Source organism: Leopardus geoffroyi, chromosome C2, assembly GCF_018350155.1.
Source record: "Leopardus geoffroyi isolate Oge1 chromosome C2, O.geoffroyi_Oge1_pat1.0, whole genome shotgun sequence".
Classification (NCBI taxonomy): Eukaryota; Metazoa; Chordata; class Mammalia; order Carnivora; family Felidae; genus Leopardus; species Leopardus geoffroyi.
The window spans coordinates 2,774,673-2,799,912 of NC_059333.1; the positions used below are offsets into that span (position 1 = coordinate 2,774,673).

Genomic DNA, 25,240 nt, shown 5'->3' on the forward strand with positions numbered 1-25,240 from the left:
TCAGCCTACCCAGTTTGATCATTCTATGTACACTTTTTAAAAAAACAAAAAAACTATATTTGGCATTTTCATTAAGAAAAAAGCAAATAATGTAATACACATATGGGCAAAAGAGATCATCAGGCAGTTCACAAAGGAAACACTGGCAAGCTTCATAAATATGGAAAAAGATGCTTGGCTTCAATCATAATGCAAGTTATTACCATTATGAGATAACTTCATTCTGTCTCATTGAAAAAAATCAGTGTCTGACAGTTAAGAGCTGTGGAGAGATGTGAGGCCTGAGAATGCTTACACCTGTCCGCTGCTGGTGGGAGGGAGACGAAGGCAGGTGGGCAGCATCTGTTGAGGTTAATATGCTTATGCCTGGAACAGGTAATCCCCTGTTGCGTACATACTCCAGAAAAAGTTTTAGCTGTAAACACTAGGACACTAGTGCACAAATGTCATGGCATCTGCATTTGTAATAGCACGTACTAGGAATTATCTAAACCTTTGTCAGCTACAGAATAGATAGAGTGTGATTAATTCACGTGAAAATACTATTCAAGTCAATGTGGACAAACATCTCACTGTGGTGTGCAATATTACGGTACGGTATGCTGCCACCGATACAGACACGGAAGATGGGATTGTCGGGCTCTGCACGTGTGCTGTGAAAATGTCTAAAAGTGCGTGGCTGTGTCATGGGACAAATGGAGGTAAGGTATGCATTTAGACAGAGTTCACAAAGGGGATTTGACTATGGTGATAAGACTTTTTTTTCTTAACCAGGGAGGTGGGTATTGTATCGTTCTTTCTATCTTTTCTGGGCCTTTAATGCTACACAGTAGGTAAAAATTAATCTGTAGACATTTGGTTAAGGTTACATACGCTGATTTGTAGGTTCTAATTTGATAAGGGGGTGCAGAGTCTAAAGCAAGCAGATTATGTATTTAATTACTGTAGTTATTGGAAAAAAGAAACAACCAATCCTAAAATGTGTATGGAACCACAAAAGACCCTGACTAGCCACAGTGACCCTGAAGAAGGAAAGCAAAGCTGGAGGCATCGCATTTCCAGATTTCAAGTTATATTACAAAGCTGTAGTTATCAACGCAATATGGTACTGGCACAAACACAGACACGTAGACCAATGGAACAGAAATGAACCCACAACTATATGGTCGATTAATCTTTGACGGAGCAGGAAAGAATATCCAACGGAAAAAGAGACAGTCTCTTCAGTAAATGGTGTTGGGAAAACTAGACAGCGACATGCAAAAGAATGAAACTGGACCACTTTCTTACACCAGACACAAAATAAATTAAAAATGGATGAAAGACCTAAATGTGAGACAGGAAACCATCAAAATCCCAGAGGAGAATGCAGTCAGTGAGGTCTTTGACATCAGTGGTAGCAACTACTTTCTAGATATCTCACCAGAGGCAAGGGAAACAAAAGCAAAAGTAAACTATTGGGACTTTGTCAAGATGAAAATCTTCTGCACAGCAAAGGACACCAACAAAACTAAAAGGCAACCTGCCGAATGGGAGAAGATCTTTGCAAATGACATGTCTGATAAAGGGTTAGTATCCAAAATATAAAAAGAACTAATAGAACTTACCACCCAAAAAACAATCCAATTAAAAAATGGGCAGAAGACACGAACAGGTGTTTCTCCAAAGAAGACATCCAGATGGCCAACAGACACATGAATAGATGCTCAGTGTCACTCATCATCAGGGAAATGGAAACCAAAACCGCAGTGAGCTACCACCTTACACCTGTCAGAATGGCAAAAATCAACAACACAAGAAACAAGTATTGTCAAGGAAGTGGGGAAAAGGGAAGCCTTGTGTTGTGCACTGTTGGTGGAAATGCAAACTGGTGTAGCCACTCTGGAAAACAGTATGGGGTTCCCTGAAAAAGTTAAAAATAGAACTACCCTATGATCCAGCAATTGTATTACTGGGTATTTACCCAAAGGATACAGAAATACTCATTCAAAGGGGTACATGCATCTCAACGTCTATAGCCGCATTATTTACAATAGCCAGACTATGAAAGCAGCCCAAACGTCCATTGATGAATAAAAATGTGGTGTGTGTGTGTGTGTGTGTGTGTGTGTGTGTGTGTGATGGAATATTATTCAGCCTTAAAAAAGAGTGAAATCTTGCCATTTGCAACAACATGGTTGGATCTAGAGAGTATTATGCTAAGTGAAATAAGTCAGAGAAAGACAAATACCATATCTCACTTATAGGTATGGAATTTAAGCAACAAAAGCAGCACAGGGGAAAAGAAGAGAGGCAAAGAAAGAAACAGCCTCTTAATTGTAGACAGCACACTGCTGGTCACCAGAGGGGAGGTGGGGATGGGTGAGATAGGTGATGGGGCTTAAGGGGGGCACTTGTGTTGAGCACCAGGCGATGTATGGAGGTGTCGAATCACTATATCGTACGCTTGAAACTAATACTACACTGCATGTTAACTGGGATTTGAGTAAAAGCTTCAAAAATATTTACTGGGACAGGTACTTGCTCCTACAGTTGGCCCATGGCAAATGCTCAGTGAGATTTCAAAAAGTATGTATATGTTGGTGGGCCTTAAACTGCCAGTTTCTGTGCATTGTTTCGTCTGAAGTATGGTGGTAAGGCTCTGCCGTTTGCCTCTCTCGGTTAATATGTGCGGGCTTTTATAAGCATTTTATCGCTCATTGTTCCCTAGCTTTACTTGACGGTGCTAATTTGGCTGCTTTTGGTTTTAGTCCAGATGACCAGTCGGGGCTTTGTTTCCTGAGGTTATGCCTTTTTGTTTATTTCTGTTGTTGGCTTGTTTTGAAGTGTTGGGTGTCCCTGTTCTTTGCTACTTCCAGTTGTCATTTCTTTTAAGACGAGTAAGGTAATCCAGGAGTGTCACCTTTACTTGTAATGACTCAGCCTGTCCGTCAGACTGTCAGGAGGGCTTCCTGACTTCTTATCAGGCCGATCTATGCAGCCCGGCCTGGGGAAGCCGGGTGGAAAGAGTGGGTTTGCCAGTGTCTCTTTCGTAGCCTGGGTTTCAGTCCTCTCTCTGTCGATATCAGATGTGTCTGCAGTTCCCAGCCTTTGGAGCCTTCGCATCTGTTTGTAACAAATCTTCTGCTTAGCTTCGTGGAAGGAAGCAGAATCTGCCTACCTTTTTTGTCACTGGAGGGAAGTCGGACTCCTGGTGCTACAGCAGTTTGGGAGATGACGTTTACTTTTAATACCTCAGTGCCAGAAGAGTCGATGGTGCAGTTTCTGTTGACTTTGCAGTTGGAAACTTGATACGTTATTTACAAAATATTTGTGGTTAGAATAGAAATCTTGGAACAGAAGGTTTTCTGGGTTTGTTGTTTGCTGAGTCCTGTGTGACCTTGGAGAAGTCTCTGGTCTTCTGTGAGATATAGCCTGGCAATGACATGAGATCACTGTGATCACATTTGTTCCCATCTTAGCTGCCTCCGGATGGCTGATTTTGACCAAATGCGCATTTTAAAGGTATTTATCAATTTTGTGAGTCGTTCTTGCCACCTTTAATGGCAGTCAATGGAGCGTTTCAACTGGCTGTATTTCCTGGGTTTGCCCTGTATTCCAGCTGTCACTCACGTGCCGATTCTGCCTTTTAAGGTTTAAAGATTAGCTAGCTTAAAACAAAATAAAAAAGATTAGCTAGCTTATTTTCATTCTCTAAGGCAGGGGTCACAAACTTTATCTGTAAAGGGCCAGAGAGGAAATACTTTAGGCTTTGCGGGCCACATGGCCTCTGTAGCAGTGACTCGGCCGTGCTGCTGTAGCATATGGAAACGCGGGGACACTACGTGTAACTTGGAGGAATTCCAACTACCTGTGTTGGTGATCTGAGAAAAGAACTTCTCTCTTCTTAGATTCCTGGGTTGGAGGCCTCAAAGTTCTAGTTAAAGTGCTGAATTTTCCTCATGAATATGACATTTGAACCACGCTTAGTAACTCATTAAATAGATTACTAATGAATAGGTTTTGGATACGTGCAAACATTCGCGGGAAACCTTGAAAGGATTTGCAAGTTTGGCTCCTTTTGTGGCCCGTGAGAAGGCAGAGGATCATCATCTGAGAACTGGGCATCACTGCCCTGGAGGGCGCTAGTCTAGCGTTGTCTTCTTGAACTTGGTAGCATTACTTTGACTTTGCAAACACCCATGGGAATACGGGGAGAGAACGCCTTGTCTCTGCGTGCTTTGCCCTGCTGGCGCTCTCAGTCGCTGGGGGTTGGTGCCCTTTCCATATTCAAACTGAGTGCTTACAGGCCCTGCAGCAGGCTGTGTGGCTGCAAAAATGAATAAGCCACGGAGCTTAGAAACCAACTATTTTAACAGAAAACCGTAATAAACATTTCTGTGGTGTGCATGTGTGCATGTACCATAGTTGATTTAATTAGTCCCTTGTTAATGGACTGAATCGCTATTATTGATTTTCTTTTGCTTCAGGCTCCAATGTGTCTTGGCATGACACTGTTACTGATCCCTTCTTTATTTAAAATGTTGACGTGTTGCTTATTACGGAGTTTTTGCAGTGGTTTTGATTTTTTAAAAGTTCGCCGTACGGTACATTAAAAAAAAATCTTGTTTACTGACCGTTTTGGCACCCCTTGCATTTGCACCCAAAGAAATGCCTTCTCTCTGCACCCTAGTGGGCCCTGCCGGGTAAATCTTCCAGCGTCTCCTGGACTTTGCAGGTTGTCTTTGTGGGCTCTGGGTTCTGTTATCTTTTCCTGAAGGGAAAGAGTTTGTCCTAACAGGCGGTTAGCTTTACCTGACTCTTAAACTCCGGCTCCCCTGAGGTGATCAACACACTCTGGGCCCTGTCCTTGGTTTTCCAGCCCCTACTGCTCACGGGGCCTCTTCGGGGCTGCCTTGTGGAGGCGCCGTCTGTCCGTGCAGGCTGGGCCGGGGCCACGGAGGTTTTGCCCTGCACTGTAGTGCTCCCGGGCGGCGTCCCGGGCCGAGTCCCCGCCTGCCTATGCTCCCTCCTCCCCGCCTGTGCTCTGCTTGCCGTAGCTCCTTTAACTCCTTCTCTCTCTCTGTGTGGGGCCTCTCCTTACCAGCCTTGCCACTGCCTCAGTTTCCCTTGAGTTTCACCATTTGATTGTTACCCTTTCACTTTTTGTAAGTTCTAGGTCCTCCTTTGAATGGGCTGGCCACTTGTAATACTCCGTAGCTCCTTTATCTCGTTTCTTAAATTTATTTTTGTATTTTTCTTAATATTTATTTTTATTTCTGAGAGAGAATGTGTGCAAGTGGGGGAGGGGCAGAGAGAGAGAGGGGACAGAGGATCTGAAGGAGGCTCCGTGCAGACTGCAGAGAGCCCGATGTGGGGCTCGAACTCACGAACCGTTGGATCGTGACCTGAGCCGAAGTCGGACGCTCAACCGATTGAGCTCCCCAGGCGCCCCTCTTTTTGTATTCTCTGTACCTACTAAATATACCCATTTTCTGTTCTGTGGTTGACACTTCCAGGGTGTGCCAGTTCTCTTTGTAGAAAAATTCTGACTCTCATTGGTTCTTTGTGCTCTCACTTGTGACATCTCGTTTCTCATGGCTTTTGTGATTTTTGTTATGGACTCACATTTGTTGGTACTGTATTTGGGGCAATTCTTTGAAGATCGGGTTGAGGGTTCTATTCCGGCTCTCCTTTGTCTTAAAATTATTGGCTTGTGGATTTTCAGGCCATCCACAAAGTGTGGACTCATGCCCAGCCTGACAGCTCACTCTCTCTGGTTTTCCGCAGGGCTCTGTGATCTGAGCCCCTGTCTCACGTGGGTCTGAGACCTTTCCTTCTGTCCTGCTGCCCATAGCCACTCTGCTGCACCATAGCTGTGTGCTTCTGGAATCTGTCGTCACGCCTCCCTGAATTTGCACTCTCACCGAGTTCCTGGTCAGGGGTATTTTCCCTTTACTTCTGGCAAGCTCATCCATTCTTTCAGGGGCTTGCAAAATCTTTGTGTAGCTTGTTTTTTCTTTTCTTTTCATTTCTTTTCTTTTAAATTGCTTTGCAATGTGAGGTTTTGGGATCTCTGTATTCTGCAGTATTACTAGAAATCTGTCTGGCAGTTTTCCAGTTTTCATTAGACTCTAACTTAGCAGTTGTGGTCAGTTCTTACGATAGCTTCTAAGATCCTGATTAACTCTGGATACTGTCTTGTCGGTGTTAGAAATGGGGTTATGGCATTCTTCATCCCTCATGCTGTGGATTAAACACATTTGTATGGCCTGAGTGGGCTACCCAGACATCTGGATAATTTCCATTGAATGAGAAGATAGGATTCAATTGTAAGCAGCTGAATTGAACTGTTAGAACACAGTATGCTTGTGAATTGAGGGTTGCCTGTGTGTAAATGCAGGACTGGTAATAAGAGATGACTGCATAAATCTGGTCTTGAGGTTTCCTGTGGGACCCTCTCTGCAGTCGTGTCCCTTGATTAGGTGCACTTTGTGAAGGTGGTTTTATGTGGCCCTGTTGCCGGAGCTTCCCATTTTCCTGTAGCGTCCTGGAGGCCTACACCCTGTTTCCGGCCCCTGTCACCCGGCCTGTTGAGTGGGACCCCTGCGGTGTTCACCAGGAGGTGTGCTGGGGGCGAGACTCCACGTGGGGCATCAACTCAACCTGCCTTCTTTACATTTCAGGTTACTGCTGATGTCCCTGTACAACGTGAGCATCAACCTGAAAGGCCTGAAGTACATCAGCGAGAGCCCGGGCTTCATCCCGCTGCTTTGGTGGCTGCTGAGTGGTGAGGAGAGAGGGCTCCCCCGTGCGTCTTCTTGTCCAGCCTGGGCGCCTGCCCCTCTGTGGCTGGAGGAAGCTGTAAGGTTGGGATGGCGGGCCCAAGGGTATTAGCATTTTTTTAAAGAAAGCTTTCAAACTATAAAGAGCTCAGTGGGGTGCTAGGTTATTTCTGGTTCTGCTTCTGGAGTATTGCTCTCAGTTATGATTCTGTGACACAAAGAAAAATGATCTTCTAGAACAGCTGGCAAGGGGCGTTCACCCATCCCTTTCTCTGCGGGCAGTACAGCACTGGGTGTGTCGTCTGCGGCTCCGAATGTCAGGGAAAGAACGTGGGGAAAAAGACATCAGGGAGATTGCAGCCCTGGAGTTACATATGTAGTATGTGTATGTGGGGTTGTTATTTTCTTTGAAATAAAACCTCTGTCTACTGTCTTTGTGTAGTTAACCTTCAGTGTTATATTAGTTTCCGCTGTATGATATAGCGATTCAACATTTCTCTGTGTTACTCACTGCTCCTCATGATAAATGTATTCTGGATTCCCTTCATCTATCTCCCCCCCCCCCCCCCACCAACCTCCCCTCGGGTGACCACCAGTTTGTTCTCTATAGTTAGGAGTCTGTTTCTTGGTTTGTCTCTATTTTTCCCCTTTGTTTGTTCCTTAAATTCCACTTAATTGTGAGTGAAATCATATGATACTTGTCTTTCTCGGACTGGCTTATTTCACATACCATTATACTCTCTGGATCCAGTCATATCATTGCAAATGGCAAGATTTTATTCCTTTTTATGACTGAGTAGTATTCCATTATACGTATGCCACATCTTCTTTACTCATCAATAGATGAAACCACTTGGGCTGCTCCTATAATTTGGCTACTACAGATAACGCTGCAGTTTACGTAGGGGTGCATATATGCTTTCGCTAGTGGAATTAGCGATTTCATACTCTTTGGGTAAATAACCAGTAGTGTGATTACTGGGTCATAGGTGGATCTGCTTTTAACTTCTTGAGGAACCACCATACTATTTTCCAGAGTGGCTGCACCAGTTTGCATTCCCACCAATAAATAGTACATGAGAGTTCTCCTTTCTCCACATCCTCACCAACAGCTCTTATTTCTTGTGTTTTTGATTTTAGCCATTCTGACAGGTGAGAGGTGGGATCTCATTGGGGCTTTGATTTTCATTTTCCTGGTGATGAGTGACATTGAGCATCTTTTCGTGTACCTGTTAACTATCTGTGTGTCTTCTTTGGAGAAATGCCTGTTCCTGTCTTCTGCCTATTTTTAAATTGAAGTATTTGTTTTTTGGGGTGTTGAGTTTTATAAGTTCTATTGTGTATTTTTGATACTCGCCCTTTATCAGACATGTCATTTGCGAATGTCTTTTCCTGTTCTGTAGGTTACTTTTTTATTTTATTGGTTTTGTTTGCTGTGCAGAAGCTTTTTATTTTGATGAAGTCCCAACAGTTTATTTTTGCTTTTGTTTCTCTTGCCTCAGGAGACACATCTAGAACAATGTTGTGGCCAACGTCTGACCACCCAGTTAACAAAATTTTGTCCCAATCTGTTCATCATAACTTTTATTTTATTTATTTATTTTTAACATTTATTTTGAGAGTGTGCATGTGCATGCACCCAAGTGGGAGTGGGGGTGGGGGGAGAGGGAGAGAGAGAGAGAGAGAGGGAGACAGAGAATCCTAAGCAGGCTCCAACACTGTCAGCAGAGAGCCTGACATGGGGCTCAATCTCACGAAGTGTGAGATCATGACCTGAGCTGAAATCAAGAGTCAGACACCTAACCAACTGAGCCATCCAGGCGCCACCATCATAACTTTTAACACTGTGTGTTTAGTAGGTACGTATTTCACTCAAGTGTGCAAAAATAGACTTTCCTTATTTTTTCATAACTTAGGTCAATCTCTCCTGGAGCTTCAGTTCCACTTGCTGGTGAATGCTGATTTTTTGTAACAGCAGTTTGGAGGTATAATTGACATACAATAAACACATGTTTAAGGCAATCAATTGATAAGTTTTGGTGTAAATATGCACCTGTCACCACAATAAAGATAGTGAACGTGGCCATCACCCCCAAAAGGTACCTTGTACCACTTGGTGGTCCCTCCCTCCCATCCCTCTGCTCCTATCTTCCCACTCATTCATCACCTTTTTGCACTATAAGTTAGTTTTCATTTTCCACGAGTTTATATTCCTGGATTCCTGCATCTTGTATTCTGTTTTGCCTGGCTTCTCTCATTCAACATGATTATTTTGAGATCCGTCCGTGTTGTTACTGTGGACTGATAATTGGCTGCTTTTTATCGCTAAATAGTGCCCTGTGATGTGGGTGCACTGCAGTTGCTTTATTTATTCAGGTGTTGATAGACATTTGGGTTGTCTCTAGGTTTCGGCTATTATAAATAAAAGTGTTGTGAACATTCTAGTATGTCTTTGCATGGATATATGTTTTCATTTCTTTTGGGTAAATACCTAGGAGTGGAACGTCTAGGTGTATTGTAAGTGTATGCTACCATTTTGCACACCCCCCAGCAGTATGTCAACTGCTGCATAACCTTGTCAGTGCTCGCTGGTCTCTCTGTTTAACTTTAGACTTTAGATAGTGACACCTCACTGTGGTCTTAATTTGCACTTTTGTTATGACTAACGATGTTGAACACCTTTTCATGTACTAATTTCCCATCCGTGTATCTTCTCTGATAAGGTATCGTTTCGTATCTTTTGCCCATTAAAAAAAAAATTGGGTTGTTTTGATTGAGTATCGAGGGTTCATTGTATATTCTAGGTGCAAATCCTTTGTCAGTATGTGGTTTGCAAATATTTTCTCCCAGTCTGTGGCTTGTCTCTTCATTTTCTTTAAAGCATTTTCAAAGAATGGAAGTTCTTAATTTTGATGAGGTTTAACTTGTTCTTTTTCTTTTATGAATTGTGCTTTTGGTGTATTAATGTTTTATTTATTTTTGAGAGAGCATAAGCAGGGGAAGGGTAGAGAGAGGGGGACAGAGGATCCGAAGCAGGCTCTGCGTTGACAGCAGCAAACCCAAGGTGGGGGGCTTGAACTCATGTGAGATCATGATCTGAGCTGAAGTTGGACGCTCGACTGACTGAGCCACCCAGGTGCCCCTAAATTTGTTTTCTTTTAAAAGTTCTAAAGTTTTGAGTTTTACAGATTTAGGTCTGTGATCCATTTTGGAATAATACTTGCGTGTGGCAGGAAGTGAGAATCCCAGTTCTTGTTTTCTGTACGGCTGCTTGGTTGGTACAATGCCATTTGTTGTGAAGGCTACTTTCTCCACCAGATTGCCTCTGAACCTTTGCTGAAAAGGTTCACGACAGTGTATGTGAGAGCGTGGGTTTGGACTTACTATTCTGTTCCGTGGATCCATTTTTGTCTTTATGCCAGTATCATACTCTATAATAAATCTTACATCAGGTAATGTAAATCCTCCAACACTGTTCGATTTTTCAAAGTTTTTTTTTTCATTATTTCTAAGTTCTTTGTGTTTCCAGATAATTTGAGAAATCAGCATGCCACCTTCTACCAAAAACAAATCCTATTGGGATTTTTATCGGGGTTGTGCTGAATTGACATTTCATTTGGGGAGAATTGTCATTTTAGCAATATTGAGCCTTCCAGTCCATGAACATAGTATATATGTCCATTTATTTAGTTTTGTTGGAAACAGGGATCTCTCATGTTTCTTTATGTCTTAAGAATAGAGGAACTGACCTCCTTTGTTCCTAGCTGTTTTTGCAAGGATGCTTGCATAGTGAGCACCCTTAGTAGGTAGAGATGTTGTCTGTCTCCAGAGCAAAGGGTGGGCTTGTTTACAAGCATGCAGTAAGGGTAATGCTTCCCTCTAGGGCAAAGGTCAGGTAGGCTTACTGCCCATTATGAAAAATCTGGGGTTCCTCCTGTGTAAGGCAACCCATGGCCTGTTCATGGCGCTATAGAATTGGGTCTCACTGAACTGGCCCAAGTGTGGATGTGGCGGTTGCTGGTGAGTAGTGCAGTCCTTTATCTTGGACTCAGGAGTTTCGAGTCTCTCCTTCCAGCACCCGTGAAACTACAACCTGCTGAGCCGTTAGCTGGCAAGTAGGATAAAACACCAGACTTCCATAGTCTCAAGGGCTGTGTTCTGTACAGCGTGATAACTCCCAGCCCCCGGGGTTGGATGCTTGACCAGACAGCTTTTACTCTCTTGAGAGTGTGAACTAAGGGCTGTGGACTCCAGCATGTGTCCTGGACCTGACCTGTCAGGTGCCCATCCAGGCCAGTTGTCATGGGCACATCATGCCCACGATGCCAGTTGGAGGGGGAGGAGGTGGTGAGAGGGAGACAATGACTAGATACTTTTTGAGTGGCAGTCACTGTTGTAAATGCTTTACATATATTCACAGATTTCATTCTGTAAATGCCATTATAAGGCAAATACTGTAACTTCTCTTTTTTTTTTAAAAAAAAAATTTTTTTTTTTCCAACATTTATTTATTTTTTTTGGGACAGAGAGAGACAGAGCATGAACGGGGGAGGGGCAGAGAGAGAGGGAGACACAGAATCGGAAACAGGCTCCAGGCTCTGAGCCATCAGCCCAGAGCCCGATGCGGGGCTCGAACTCACGGACCGCGAGATCGTGACCTGGCTGAAGTCGGACGCTTAACCGACTGCGCCACCCAGGCGCCCCTGTAACTTCTCTTTTATAGATGAGGCAACTACAGGCACATAAAGGCGAAGTGACTTGCTCAAGGTTGTATAGCCGCTGAGTGGCAAGCCTGACAGGTGGGCTCCAGACCCCATCTCTTGGCCTCCATGTTGGACTGCTGCTTTGCAGAAGCACCTCAGACGTGGCAGCCTAGTTCTGGGTGCCTCCCTGCCTTTACCTGCCTGTAAGCTGGCTGGGCTTGGCCTTGGACACGGGGGGTCCTGCAACCATATGCTCCTCTCTTTTTAAGCTAGCACCTTCTGTCCGCTGTTTACTTTCTTATCAAAGGAGGGCCTTAAACGTTCTACAGGGTCCTGTTTAGCTATGGTACTCCAGAAATTGTCTGCAGCTGAGAGAGAATTGTTGGGTCTGATTTCAATTTATACAGCTCTCTAGGCATGAGCAGTCTGAGTGGCCCTGACGCTCACTGGACATGGTGCTCTTTGACCCGAATGGACTGTTCTGCTTAAACTTTGGATTGTGTCCAGTAGGGGACCGTGGTGAAGTTGCCTTAATGCCACTTTTCCCCACTGTGGCATCAGTCTTTCTTGTCCGTGAAGACAACTGTTCTTTTGACACAGTGGACGCAACCCAAACCCTAATAAATCTTTTACAAGGTCATCTTGCCTGGTATCTTAGAGCTGTTATCACAGTCAAACAAAGGCAAGGTCTAGTAAACCCAGGACGTTTGACCCTCGAATTATTGGTGGAATTACTTCAGCTTAAAAATTGAAATTTGTTGGGGTGCCTGGGTGGCTCAGTCGGTTGAGTGTCCAACTTCGGCTCAGGTCATGATCTCACGGTTTGTGGGTTCAAGTCCCACGTTGGACTCTGTGCTGACAGCTCGGAGCCTGGAGCCCACTTCGGATTCTGTGTCCCCCTCTCTCTCTGCCCTGCCCCTGCTGGTGGTGCTCTGTCTCTCTCAAAAATAAACAAACATTAAAAACATTTTTTAAAAACCTTGAAATTTGTTATAGAATCTGGTGCATATGATAGGAAGGTGAATATATTTTCTATTCTATATTTTATTATAGAATAGGAAAATAGGAACAAAAATAGTTCCCTGAAAAGTAATCCATGCTTCTTGGTGCTCAGTGGACTTAGTGTGACTGTCAGAGCTCTAGGCTCTTGTAACTGCTTAGAGCTGGGACAGAACCTGAAAACCGGCGTGTTCTATCCCTTTGTTTTTAGGTGGATCTGCCCTGTGAAAATATACCAGACAAATAAGAGTCTGTTGTAGTTTTTAGGAGATCTAGGAAAACAGATTTCATTTCTTCTCTTAATAATAGGGTCCTGCTTTTATCAGCTCTCCTGTTGGGAGATTTGATGTATTTTGAAGAATGTCGACTTGGGATGCATTTGATTAGAATTGCAGCTTTTGCACTTGGGAATTCACCTCACCTTTTAGAATCCCGCTCTTCTGTTCTGCAAAATGGAGATTCCTACCTCAAGAGTCTTAATGTGTATTAAAATGCAGCAGCGCCAGGGCCAACACCTAACAGAGTCGGTGTGAAGTACGTTGTGCCGCAGGTAAGTCTTTTGTGCGGCAGCGAAAGCTCACTTCCTTTTATTTCCTTTGACCTAAAGGTAGCAGGTCGCTAGCACGTGTCTGGACTTCCCACCCCAGAGTATAGAACCGGTTGCTGTGAATCACCCCTCGCCCAACAACCTCGTTTCCTTTAACATCTGTCGGATTGCATTTTCCTTCCCTCTGTGTGCCTCTGTGACTGGCTTTTCCCCATGCCGTCTCTACATTCTCAACATTCCTCTTAAGCTGCAGAGCTGGCACGGAGAGCTAGTAAACGGCTGGTGAGGACAGAATGTATCGGGATGATGACCACAGGTTATGTCACCGTGAGCGCAGACTAGTATCGTGATCACGCTTGTAACTCTTCTGTGCTGTGTTTCCTGGCCGTGTGTACGATGTTGAATAGGAAGGCACTTGCCTCTGTCTTACATTTATTTAGTGTGTGTAAGCAGTGCGAGACACTGATCATCCCACCAGGTTTGTATGTTTAGCCCAGACCTCTGTCCTGAACTCCGTACACATACGTCCACCTGCCTCCTCGGTGTCCCCACGTGGATATCTGAGTAAACATTCAGACCTCTCCGTGCGGACCTTGTCTGGCAGGCATCCAGACGTCTCCCCGCGGACGTCTAATGGATACCGAAACTCCTCGTGTTCAGGCTAAATTCCTAATCTTTCCCCACACTGACCTCTTGCCATGGCCTTCCCAGTCTCCGTTAATGACAGCTCTATTTTGATTTCTCAGGCCTTTAAAAACCTTATAGTGAATCTTGTCTCCTTTTCCTTTCACACCCACATCCAACCTGTAAGGAGATCTTGATGGCTCCGCTTTCAAAATATGTCCAGAAACTGACCGCCGTCTACCAACCCCACCTGGCTTTGAGCCTCCATCATCTTTCATTTAAAGAATTCCCAGCAGCCTCCTACAGATCTCCCTTCTGTCCCTTCTTGCAGGGCATGAGTGGGGAGCCAGCGGTATGATGGGATAGATCCCAGACCAACTCTCCTTATTGAAAACGGTCAAAATGTTGAGTGAGACGTAAAAAAAAAAGTTTTTTAAATGCTCCCCTGAGCTAGGAGAAAAGTAATTGTATCTAAAGCACAAAAAAACAAGCGAAAGTGGGACACCAAAGAAGTTATAGACCTGAGCTAACTCCTGCCTTGAGGGCATTTGTCAAAATGACCTTTAGTTTCCATGGCCTCCCAGGGTGTGGGGACAAGAAACAAAGCCCAGGTCCCATCCCAGATGAGTAGCCCGGTAGGGACTCCCAAAGGCATTTACCAGCATTGGAGGGGTAAACTGAGGATACTCCTCCAACCCTTGGGGACTGCAGGAAAATTGCTCTTAGGGGAGGTCGTCGAGAGGACACGACTGCTGCTTGAGACCTGGTTGGACCCGGGGAACTGGAGGCTCCTCACCCCCCACCTCATTCTCGGAATGTGCCCTCTGCTTGTCTTTCTTGCTCCCAGAAGCCGTCCCAAGAACGTAGCCTGGAGATGGTGATGTGGCGTTGAGACTGGACAGTGTACGTGGCTGAACCCACTTAAGGCCTCTGTGTAAACTTTTTTGGGGGGAAGATAGAAGTGTTTTTATGTGTTTATTTCTTTTATTTTGTAAAGTTCTTATTTAAATTCCACTTATTTAACATTCAGTGTCACATTAGTTTCAGGATAGTGATTCAGCATTTCCGTACAACACCGCGTTCATCGTGACCAGGGCCCTCCTTGATCCCCATCACCTGTTTCACTTTCCTCCACTCCCCTCCCCTCTGGTGACCATCAGTTTGTTCTCTGTAGTTAAGAGTCTGTTTCTTCGTTTGTCTCCCTCTGTTTTTTTTCCTTTGTTTTGTTTCTCAAATTCCACAGATGCGTGAATTCATATGGTGTTTGTCTTTCTCTGACTGACTTACTGCATTTAGCATTCTACTCTCTGGCTCCATCCATGGCATTGCAGATTGCAAGATTTCATTCTTTTTGATGGCTGAGTAATATTCCTGTGTGTGTGTGGGGGGGGTGTGGGTGTGTGTACATATACATGTATATACATACATGTACATATGCCACATTTTCTTTATCTTACTCGGTCGATGGACACTTGGGTTGTTTCCATGTTTAGCTGTTGTAGATAATGTTGCTATAAACGTCATGTGCACGTATCCGTTTGAATTAGTGTTCTTGTATTCTTTGGGTAAGTAGCTAGTAGTGCAGTTGCAAGATCATAGGATAGTTGTACTTTTAACCTTCTATTCTGGTGGGTGAGTGCAGGGATCCGCAAATCTTGTGGATGGCCGAGACGAGCCTCGTGTGTAAGCTCCCTTTGCTTATTAAACCTGCCAGCTACCAGGCTGGAGTGGCAGCCTTTTTCTTTGGTCTTTTCCTGCCCTCAGTCTGTAGGGGCTGATCTCAGATTGCACCCAGGAAGCTCCCAAGAAGTTGTGAACTGATAATTGTCTGTTTGATCTTTGGCACTGAGCAAACTGGAGGATAATCTCTTCTGAGAATTTACCACCATAGGTTGGTTTTCAAGCAGCTTTGAAGCCTTAATTCTCACCTCCTGGGTGGTCCTCATTTAGAGAACAATGAAGATCTTTTCTGGAGAATCTTTTGACGTCAACCAAGTCCTTAAAGAATTCTTACAGATAAGGTTTTAAGAACCTGAGCTCACATACTAAAAATCACAAGAGGCATGGGAAACATCATTAGTAAATAACACATAACATAGACTTGCAGAAGATTTCAGATATATGGATTATTGGGTCACTATAAAATAAATTTAATGTGTTTTAAGAAATAAAAGAGGGATTAATATATGAGTAAAGAGTAAGACATTGTAGAAATGACCAGGCAGATCTGAAAAAGGGCCAAATAATATTTTTGGAGATAAACAGTATAATGATTGCTATTATAAATTTATGGGACAGTTTAACACAGATTATACATAGTTGAAGAGATAATTCAATTGACATAGACAGATCTGAAGAAGTGATTGAGAATGAAGCACAGAGATGGAAAATAGGAGCAGACGGGGGACGTGGAAGAGAGATGCGAATTTCACATGTGACCAACCAGAGTCCGGGAAGGGAGGGGAGCGAGTGGAACAGAAACAATGTTTGAAGGAGTCCTCCAGACTCGTTACTTCATTTGAGAAGTCCACCTACTTGGAAGCAAGATAAATGCAACCTCCCCTCAGAGCCATCATGATGAAAACCACAGAGTATTGGAGAAGGTCTGAGAGGCAGGCAGACAGCAAACGGTGTGCCTTCAGAGGAGTGGCACTTAGACTGCTGGTTGACCCCGGACAGCGACAGTGTCCCATCTGATGCCAAGAGAATAGGTGTCAGCCTGGATTTGCAGGTCTCCCCCTCCCGCCAGTCTCTTTCAGAGCAGGGGTGAGATGGAGACGTTTCAGACAAACAAGAACTGAGGCTTTGTCTCCACAGACCTTCCCAGGGTGTGCTTCAGGAGGAGGGTCCTCTCAGACGGAAAGTATGCAGGAGAGAATGAGGGCCAGAGAGAGTGGCAGATGTGGGGATAAATCGAAGTAGGCGTGGACTGTATGGAACAAAGCCAACAAAACCAAAGCGATAGAATTAGAAACGCCAAGAGCAGAACAGTGGCCCGTGTCCTGGGTGGGCGATAGGCTGAGTTACAGCATTATGAGTCCAGTGCTGTCCAGGAGGAGAGCAGTAGTGATGGCTCATTTCAGACTTTGATAATTAACACGCAGCTTAAATTTCTAGGGTAACGTGTAGATAATAGAAACGAAACATACACCTATAAATAATATGAATACTGGATAAAGTGGAAGGTGAAAAGGAATTCAGAAGATGGCGAGAGAAAAAACAAAAAAAGAAAAGATATGCTGGCAGCATTCAATCCAAGTATATGCTCAAATGGACTAAATGACTCGTAAAAGGTAGTAATGTTAGACTGGATTGAAACTATCATAATCAACAAAATACATGTTGTTTATATAGTTCCATCTAAAACTCCATAGTATGTTAATGGTTCAGAGTAAAAGGAAGACAATACGAGGCATATTCTTATCAATTCATCAGAAGGCTACAACAATTGTGAATTTCTCTATGCACTTCCTAATATAGTCTCAAAACAAAAAACTGTAGCGTTCTGGGTTATAAAGAAAGCATGTCTCAACAAATTTCAGATGATCAGAATCATGCAGAATATCTTCTCCGGCCACAGTACAATGAAGCTGGAAATTAGTGACAAAAACATGAGTAAAATTAAGTAACCCATGAGTAGAAGAAGGAATCGTAATATCAATCAGATATTTTGAACTGAATAATAGAAATATTACATATCAAAAATGGTGAAATGCACCCAAATAAGCATTTACTAGAAATTTTATTAGTTTAAGGAGGAAAGCAGAAGATTAATGAACTAAACATGTAGCATAAAGATTAAAAAAAAATTGAAACAACCCAAATAAAGTCCAAGGAGGAAATCTAGAAAAAAGTAGAAATTAATGGGCTTTACTAGGCAGGTTCCACAGCACATTTGAGCCAGTAGTGGGAAGAACCAGCAGACTGAGAGCTAGATAAATAGAGAGTATCTGGTCTGGAGAATAGAAACAAAAACGAGTGAAGAAAATGATCAAGCTCAGAGGCCTGTGGGACATTATCAGACACACCAATATGTGCACAGTCCTGAAGGAAATTCAAGAGAGGAACAGAAAAAAATTATTTGAAGAAACAATGTCAGAAAACTTCCTAACTTTGATGAAAACAAGTCTACAACATCCAAGAAGTATAGTGCGCTCCAAGTAGGATAAACACAGATCTACGTCTAGACAAATCCCAGTCAGACTGTTGAAACTTGAGACAAAGAAAACATCTTGAAATCAGCAAGGGAAAAACATGTATAAGAGAACCACAGCAAGATTAACAGCTCTCTGCTTGTCAGAAACGGTGGTCATGAAGCAGAGGGATGCGGTTTTCAAAGTTCCGAGAGACTGTCTACTAACAATTTGGTGTCCAGCTAAACTATTCTTCAGAAGTGAAGGCAAAATACATTCCCGGGTAAACCAGGTCCAAGGGATTTTGTTGCTGGCAGACCTTCTTTACCAGAAAGAAAGTTCTTCAAGATGGGAGAACATGACAGCAGAACATAACGCCAGTCCTTGCCACGTGCCGAGTGTGATACCTGGGGAGGGCTGGTGTTTCGGAGCAACTCTGTTGAAACTGTTGCTTGAAAGACTCCTAGCGGAAGTGAAGGATCTTATCCCACTTCTGGGTTATTTACCCAAAAGAATGAAAAACAGGATCTTGAAGAGGTATTTGGATAGCCGTGTTCACTGCAGCAAGATATGGAGGCAACCAGAATGTCCACTGATGGATGAATGGTTACAGGAAATGTGGAGTATACACGCAGTGGGATGTTTTTCGGCCAGAGAGAAGAAGGACCTTCTGACACCTACAACATGGTTGAATCTTGAGGACGTGATGCTCGGTGAAGCAAGCCAATCCCCAAAGACAAATTCTGCACGATTCCACTCATTGGAGGCGTGTAAAGCAGTCACACTCACAAACCGGAAGTAGAACCGCGGTTGCCAGGGGCAGGGGAAGGAGAAGGGTTAATGGAGGCAGTGTCGGTTCTACAAGATGAAAAGAGTCCTGGAGACGGAGGTGACGGCTGCAAAGGCTGGGAATGGACTTAGCACCGCTGGACCGCACACTTGAGAATGGTCAACACGGTAAATTTTATGTAAGTTTTACCACAATTAAACTGTTTGAAGTGTCCGTCGTACAAGTGTAGAACAATGTGGGACGATAGTTGTAGTGTATCGTTGCCCAGGGAAAGTAGCTTCCCCAGAATGTGTAAATATGACCTCGTTTGTATTATACATAGAAACATAAGAAATCCCCACAACTTTGAATATCCCCCCATCTGTCCGTTGTTTCCTCTTCCCGCTCGTCTTGGAGGCTCAGCTCAGGTTGTACCTCTTAGGAGGCCTCTGCTGTTGCCCCGGTCCGCGTGGCGCTCTCTCTGCTCTGGTTTCCCATCTTACTTAGAGACAGTTTCATATTTTCTTGTTCTTTTGTGTCACAAATGCCAGTTATCTCCAACTAGACCGTTGCGTTTTTGTAGGAACCAGATCTTAGGTTTCTCTGGAATTCCTGTTCTCACAAGCCTGCCTCTCCCAGTGTCCCTCAGCTGTGGCCTCGGCCCTCGTGCCGCGGAAGCGGCCCTGTGCGGCTCGGCACCCTGGGAGCTGGCGTCTGCTCTCCCTCGGGCCGTGGCTGCCCTGCCGGCAGTGCTCATCCTGCTTTCTGCGCGGCCTCTTGCCTCCGTTGTGGCTTTGCTCTCCAGTTCGCCATCGGCCTGAGCCCTGACTGGATCTCGGGGTCTTCTGAATCCATGTAACCTTCTCTTCAGCCTCTGGGGCTCTTCGCCGTGGCCTGCAAACGGTGAGTGGCGGCTCACGGCTGGCCCAGCGTCACCCGAAGACGCCTCCCGTTCCGCACACTCTTCGGGCAGATCCCTCAAATCGATCACACAGCCCGGACCGAGACCGAATCTCCAAGTTAGGCTTCGCTGGCGGGATTAGCCTCTGGGCTGGGCAAGTGAGCCCTTGACCCGGTCTCTTTGGGGCTGTCACCCTGGTTGCCCCCTGTGCTCCTGCCTTCTTCCTCTGGAGCGGGCCTTCTACCCTGGTCAGGGAGGGACCCAGCAGTGCCGAGTGATGATCTCAGTGATGGGTGTGTGAGCGGAGCAGGACCGGAGTCGTCTTCTCAGACTTTGCTGGTTTGGAGTCGGCGAGGAAGAGTATTCTTCCCACTCTGGGCTGTGGAACTACCAGGCGTGAGTCTAGAGCCGCCTGTGGCGGTCCTGGCTGCCTGGGGAAAGTCGATCCGTGCTGACCATCACCGAAGCCAGGGTAGGGATGCTGAGATAAGAAATGCTGGAAGGAGCCCCGTAGCTGGTGTCAGCTTGGTCCCGTCCTTCCCAAGTCCTGGTCTCCAGCTCTTTCTCAAATTTCAAGTTACTCTGGAATCTTCTATGACTCACTCATCTTGCTTTTCTTCAGTTAGTGTAAGCCTCAGTTTCCTCTCCATCAGGGCAGTGCACCTCTCCCGTGCAGCCCACACCTTGATTCCACTTCATCTTCTTCCATGGCACCGGTCACCTTTAACACCAAATACAGTTTCCCTCCTCGTTCCATGGGGGTTGTTGTCTGTCTTCCACACTGGAACGGAAGCTTCAAGAGCATAGGGATCTTCGTTTGGTTCACAGATGGAACCAAAAATATGTCTCAAGTGAGTGAAAGACCAGTTTGTGTGAAGCTGTCCATCATCTTGAGATGAAAAGCCATTGTTTGAAATTTGGTTATATCACAGAGAAGATTGGGGGTTTGATTGTATGTCTCTGGGTTATTTTCACAGAGGGAGACTGAAAGGTTTGGATGCTAGGGGAAGTTGAGTTATGACCTCAGTGTCCCTGTCAGCCCAGATGTGTGGCTTTTCAAGAGTACTGTCTTACGTCATAGTCCCAGTAGGCAGCATCTCCAGCACATGAACGTTGGTGATAACTGTGTGGTTGAAGAGCAAAATATTTATGGCCTTTATTTACAAAGATTTATTTATTATTTTTAATTAAAAATGTTTTAATGTTTGTTTATTTTTGAGAGAGAGAGCACGAGCGAGCACGAGTGGGGAAGGGGCAGAGAGAGAGGGAGACACAGGATCCGAAGCAGGCTCTAGGCTCTGAGCTGTCAGCACAGAGCCCGACGTGGGGCTTGAACCCACGAACTGTGGGATCACGACCTAAGCTGAACTTGGACACCTAACTGACTGAGTCACCCGGGCACCCCTACAAGGATTTTTTTTTTAAGTTTTATTTATTTTCAGAGAGAGAGAGTGTGAGCGAGCTCCAGAGAGAGAGATGGGAGAAGGGCAGAGAGAGGGGGAGAGAGAGAATCCCAAGCAGACTCCATGCTGTCAGTGCAGAGCCTGATGTAGGGCTCGACATGAAACATGAAATCATGACCTGAGCTGAGATCAAGCGTTGGACACCTAACTGACTAAACCACCCAGGTGCCCCAGCCGCTTCATGTCTTGAAGGATGTTGGGAAACATTTGGCTTACATGTGTCAAACCCAACAAGTTGAAAGCCATCTAAAATTTACCATAGTCTGACGTAGGTATAATGAACTCACAGTCGCAATTTAGGAAGGGGAGCTAGTGTATGTGGGAAGATGAATTTGGTGTGGGACATGCTCAGTTTGAAGTAACAGTAAAAACTGTATATCCAAATGGAACTCTCCAGGTCATTGGCAATGAGAAACTTCGGGGTTTATGTGATAGGCCAGAGGCATGGGGTATGGGGTAATTTTACGGTACTCAGGCTGCCATTTATAATACTGTTCCTGTCTTCCTCAAAGGGAGGCCATGAGAATTCAGTGGAGGAGTAAATGGAAATGCTGTCTAAATTTTTTAAAAGGGAGAAAATAGTTCTCTGAGAAGAAGAGAGTCTAATGGTGTCAGATGTAACTTGAAGAAAATGGGAATGGAGAAAAGGCTTGGACACGGAGACTCACTGGTGACCTGTGAGCCGAGTGTCTGTGGGGCACAGAGTCAAGAGCAGGAGGCACATGGCGGGGTGGGGACAGGAGGCGATTGTGTGGAGGTGAGTGCTGCCCTGGTCAGCGTAGCAAGAAGAGAGTTTCGGGCATTTGTGCTAACGGCAGTCAGATTCTAATTTTGCAGATTTTCAACTTCGAATAGGAAAGAAGTAATTAAAAACTAAACAAAAATTAGTATGTCTTACTTCAAAACACACTGTGACGTAACATTTTCTTGGATGAGGAGTTACTTTCCCTTGCAGTTTGTCTTTAAATGGTGACCTCTTTTCTGGCATATAAGTAGGTTACTAAAATGTGGGGGGCACTTGGGTGGCTCAATTGGTTAAGTGTCTGACTCTTGATTTCTGCTCAAGTCATGATCTCATAGTTTCGTGAGTTTGAACCCTGTTGTGTTGGGCTCTGTGCTGACAGCATGGAGCCTGCTTGGGATTCTCTGTCTCTGTCTCTGCCTCTCCTCTGTTTGTGCTCTCTCTCAAAAAAGAAAAAAAAAAACCCAAAACATAAAAAAGTAGGTTTCTACAGCGTGAAATTTGCTTCGTTTTTGGTAGTTTGTTATACTATTGGCCACTAACACTAGAATGATTTTTATGATCACGTTCTCCACATGGGTTCTGTATCCTTTAAGAAGAGACCTCACTGCCTATTCTTCATTGACTCACTGATGAAGGATCTGGTGCTTAGGATTATTGTTCTTTATCAGATTATTCATCCTCAGCTGATGACATTTCCCACTGGATTTGCATGCCTTCCAGCTGTGAACACACTCTGTCAGTGACATTAGTTATGTAGCCTTCTGGAAGCCATCTTTATTCAGAAGTCAAAAGAAACCCTTTAGAAGGTTTCTAACTGGGGAGTTAGTGTTTACCAAGTATTCGTTGGGTTATATTTCTTGGACACAAATATAACACCGCAAGTGCTATAATTGTAGAGAAAAACTTCTGTGTCCCAAGGTCCCGGGGTCCCAGTAGAGGTCCTGGCTGGACCAGCAGGCACACGGCCGGAGCACCCTCTAGTCTTGCCTGCATCACACTCCCAGCCGAGTGTCCCAGCAGGCCACAGAAACCTGTGTAGAGCAGAGACGTTGCCAAGGCACCAAAGGCCATTGTGACTTCAGCCTAGGAACAGCACAGAAGGCGGGGATCCTCTGCCCGCCCCCCCCCCCCCCCCCCCCGCACTGTAATCTGGGAAAGTACCCGTGAGAGCTCTGCTTGCATCACTGCGGGCTACAAAGTCGTCTCCCTCACGATGGGGCAGATCATAGCACTCTGAGATCACCACTCCTCTTTTGTATGGCATAAAACTGGGCACTGGGCAGGGGCACTGCACCCTGGTGTAGCTGGGATTAGGAACCACACTGTCTTTCTTTCATGATGTATTTGGCTGTGGCTGTGTGTGCAGGACCCTGTGAATGGCTTATCCAGCACCTTTGTTTTCTTCCTTGGATCTAACTATTCAAGGCTTCACTTTCCCTTTTATGGACGATGTGACGTAGAGGTAGAACCTAAACTCCAGTAGGGGTTTTTGTGGAAGAAAACAGAGAGAGAGAGAGAGAGAGAGAAAGAAAGAAAACACATACATGTGCCCTGATATTTGTGCTTGGGTCTCCATCCCTAAAGGCCACAATTTAGTTACTGGGAGTGGGGCCCAGGCGTCCAGCTTCTCACATCTGCCCATTCGCTTCGATGTGTAAGGCAGCTGGGAGGGTTAGGGCTCTGAGGCAGCCGTGGGAGTCCTGCCACCGTGCCACCGAGTGGCTTCAGCCTCAAGGCTTATGCCATTCGGTGCATGGCATCCTCTGTCTGCAGTCACTGGTCCACAGATGGACGCATGAGCTAGGTGGGCCCATCCGGACCGCAGGGGTGGTGCAGGGGTTTCTCCCTCACTGGATATGGGCAAGGAAGCACGTTATACCTCAGCTTGAGCAACGTGAGCTACCTCATAGGAGATGCTGTGGGGGAGAGGACAGAGGGAAGCAAGGGTCCCGGCCGTCGATGATACAACCGAGCCACCGAATCCAACCCTACTGCACTTGACGTGAGATGATAAATCATCACCGCTCAGGCCATTCTGAGTTGCAGTTTGATACTTGGAGCTGAACCATTTTGACTCACTGCTCTGTGGTAAATCCAGTAACATTTTCTAAACCAGTTTCAGGTTTCTCCAAACGCAGAGTGAAAGCATATACAGGTGGGAGAGTTGGAAGGGACATCTGTATTTGCTTTAAAACACATCCCACCAGCGCCATCATACCGGCTTTTCTCTTCTTTTTTTTAAACATTTATTCATTTTTGAGAGTGAGAGAGACAGAGCATGAGCGCGGGAGGGGCACAGAGAGAGGGAGACACGGAATCCGAAGCAGGCTCCAGGCTCCGAGCTGTCAGCACAGAGCCCCACGTGGGGCTTGACCTCACGGACCGCGAGATTATGACCTGAGCCAAAGTCGGACGCTCAACCGACTGAGCCACCCAGGCGCCCCTGGGCTTTTCTCTTCTTGACAAAATATGTAGTACAAGACCAGAGAAGTCCACGGAGCCACTACTGTGCTTGAGAAGGGGCAAGGAGAGGTGGGAGTGTGAATCCTGCTTGTTTGTTTTGTCTCTAGCAAGTTTGGTGACTGGCCTGTGCCTCCAGTCTTCACCTACAAAACAGTGATGTTGACGTGTGCTTCAGAGCACGTATGAGAGCTCAGTCAGTCTGCAGACCGAGCGCGGCCAGCACGGGGCCACACGGAGTCGCCAGCACTGGTGCATTTCAGACCCACGAGTGACAAGTTTCCCTGGTTTAGCCGAGCAGTTTCTTAACAGTGCTGGCTGTTGTGTTATCAACAGTGAGGAACGGGGACGAGGATGGCAGCAGGATCATTAAAAGCACTATTTTGGCATCAAATAATGTGCAGTGAAGTTTCTTTTTAAACTGAGTTAGCTGTTTCACTTGACTTTACACGATTTTACTTGTCAGCCAAAAAGGTAACTTACACATTTGATTTTCAAGACCGTGCACAGGGTGCTTAGCTCTTAGGAATATAGATCAGAATCATGGCTTTCTTTGAAAAGTCTGCATCACCTGGCACAAAAACAGACACTGAGATCAATGGAACAGAATAGAGAACCCAGAAATGGACTCACAAACGGATGGCCAACTAACCTTTCACAAAGCAGGAAAGAATATCCAATGGAATACAGACAGTCTCTTCAGCAAGTGGTGCTGGGAAAACTGGACAGCGACATGCAGAAGAATGAACCTGGACACTTTCTTACACCATCCACAAAAAGAAACTCAAAATGGATGAAAGACCTCAATGTGAGACAGGAAGCCGTTAAAATCCTCAAGGAGAAAGCAGGCAAAAACCTCTTTGATCTTGGCCACAGCAACTTCTTACTCAACATGTGTTCAGAGGCAAGGGAAACAAGCAAAAATGAACTATTGGGACCTCATCAAGATAAAAAGCTTCTGCACAGTGAAGGAAACAATCAGCAAAACTAAAAGGCAACCGACAGAATAGGAGAAGGTATTTGCAAACAACATATCAGGTAAAAGGTTAGTATCCAAAATCTATAAAGAACTTCTCAAACTCAACACCCAAAAAACAAATAATCCAGTGAAGAAATGGGCAAAAGGCATGAA

At 45.1% G+C, this 25,240-nt stretch overlaps 1 protein-coding gene across 3 annotated transcripts in view; it reads left to right on the forward strand.

Annotated features, from left to right (window-relative positions):
- The window catches only part of LOC123610502 (heat shock transcription factor 2 binding protein), a 105,540-nt gene that overhangs the window by 54,924 nt on the left and 25,376 nt on the right, over positions 1-25,240 (forward strand). For 2 of the 3 annotated variants that reach the window (XM_045501225.1, XM_045501226.1), the window contains exon 8: positions 6,666-6,769. In XM_045501225.1, coding sequence (XP_045357181.1) covers positions 6,666-6,769 — 104 coding nt within the window. Of the gene's footprint in view, positions 1-6,665; positions 6,770-7,001; positions 7,198-25,240 lie in introns of those variants that run through there. The other variant, XM_045501228.1, reaches the window with a different exon arrangement.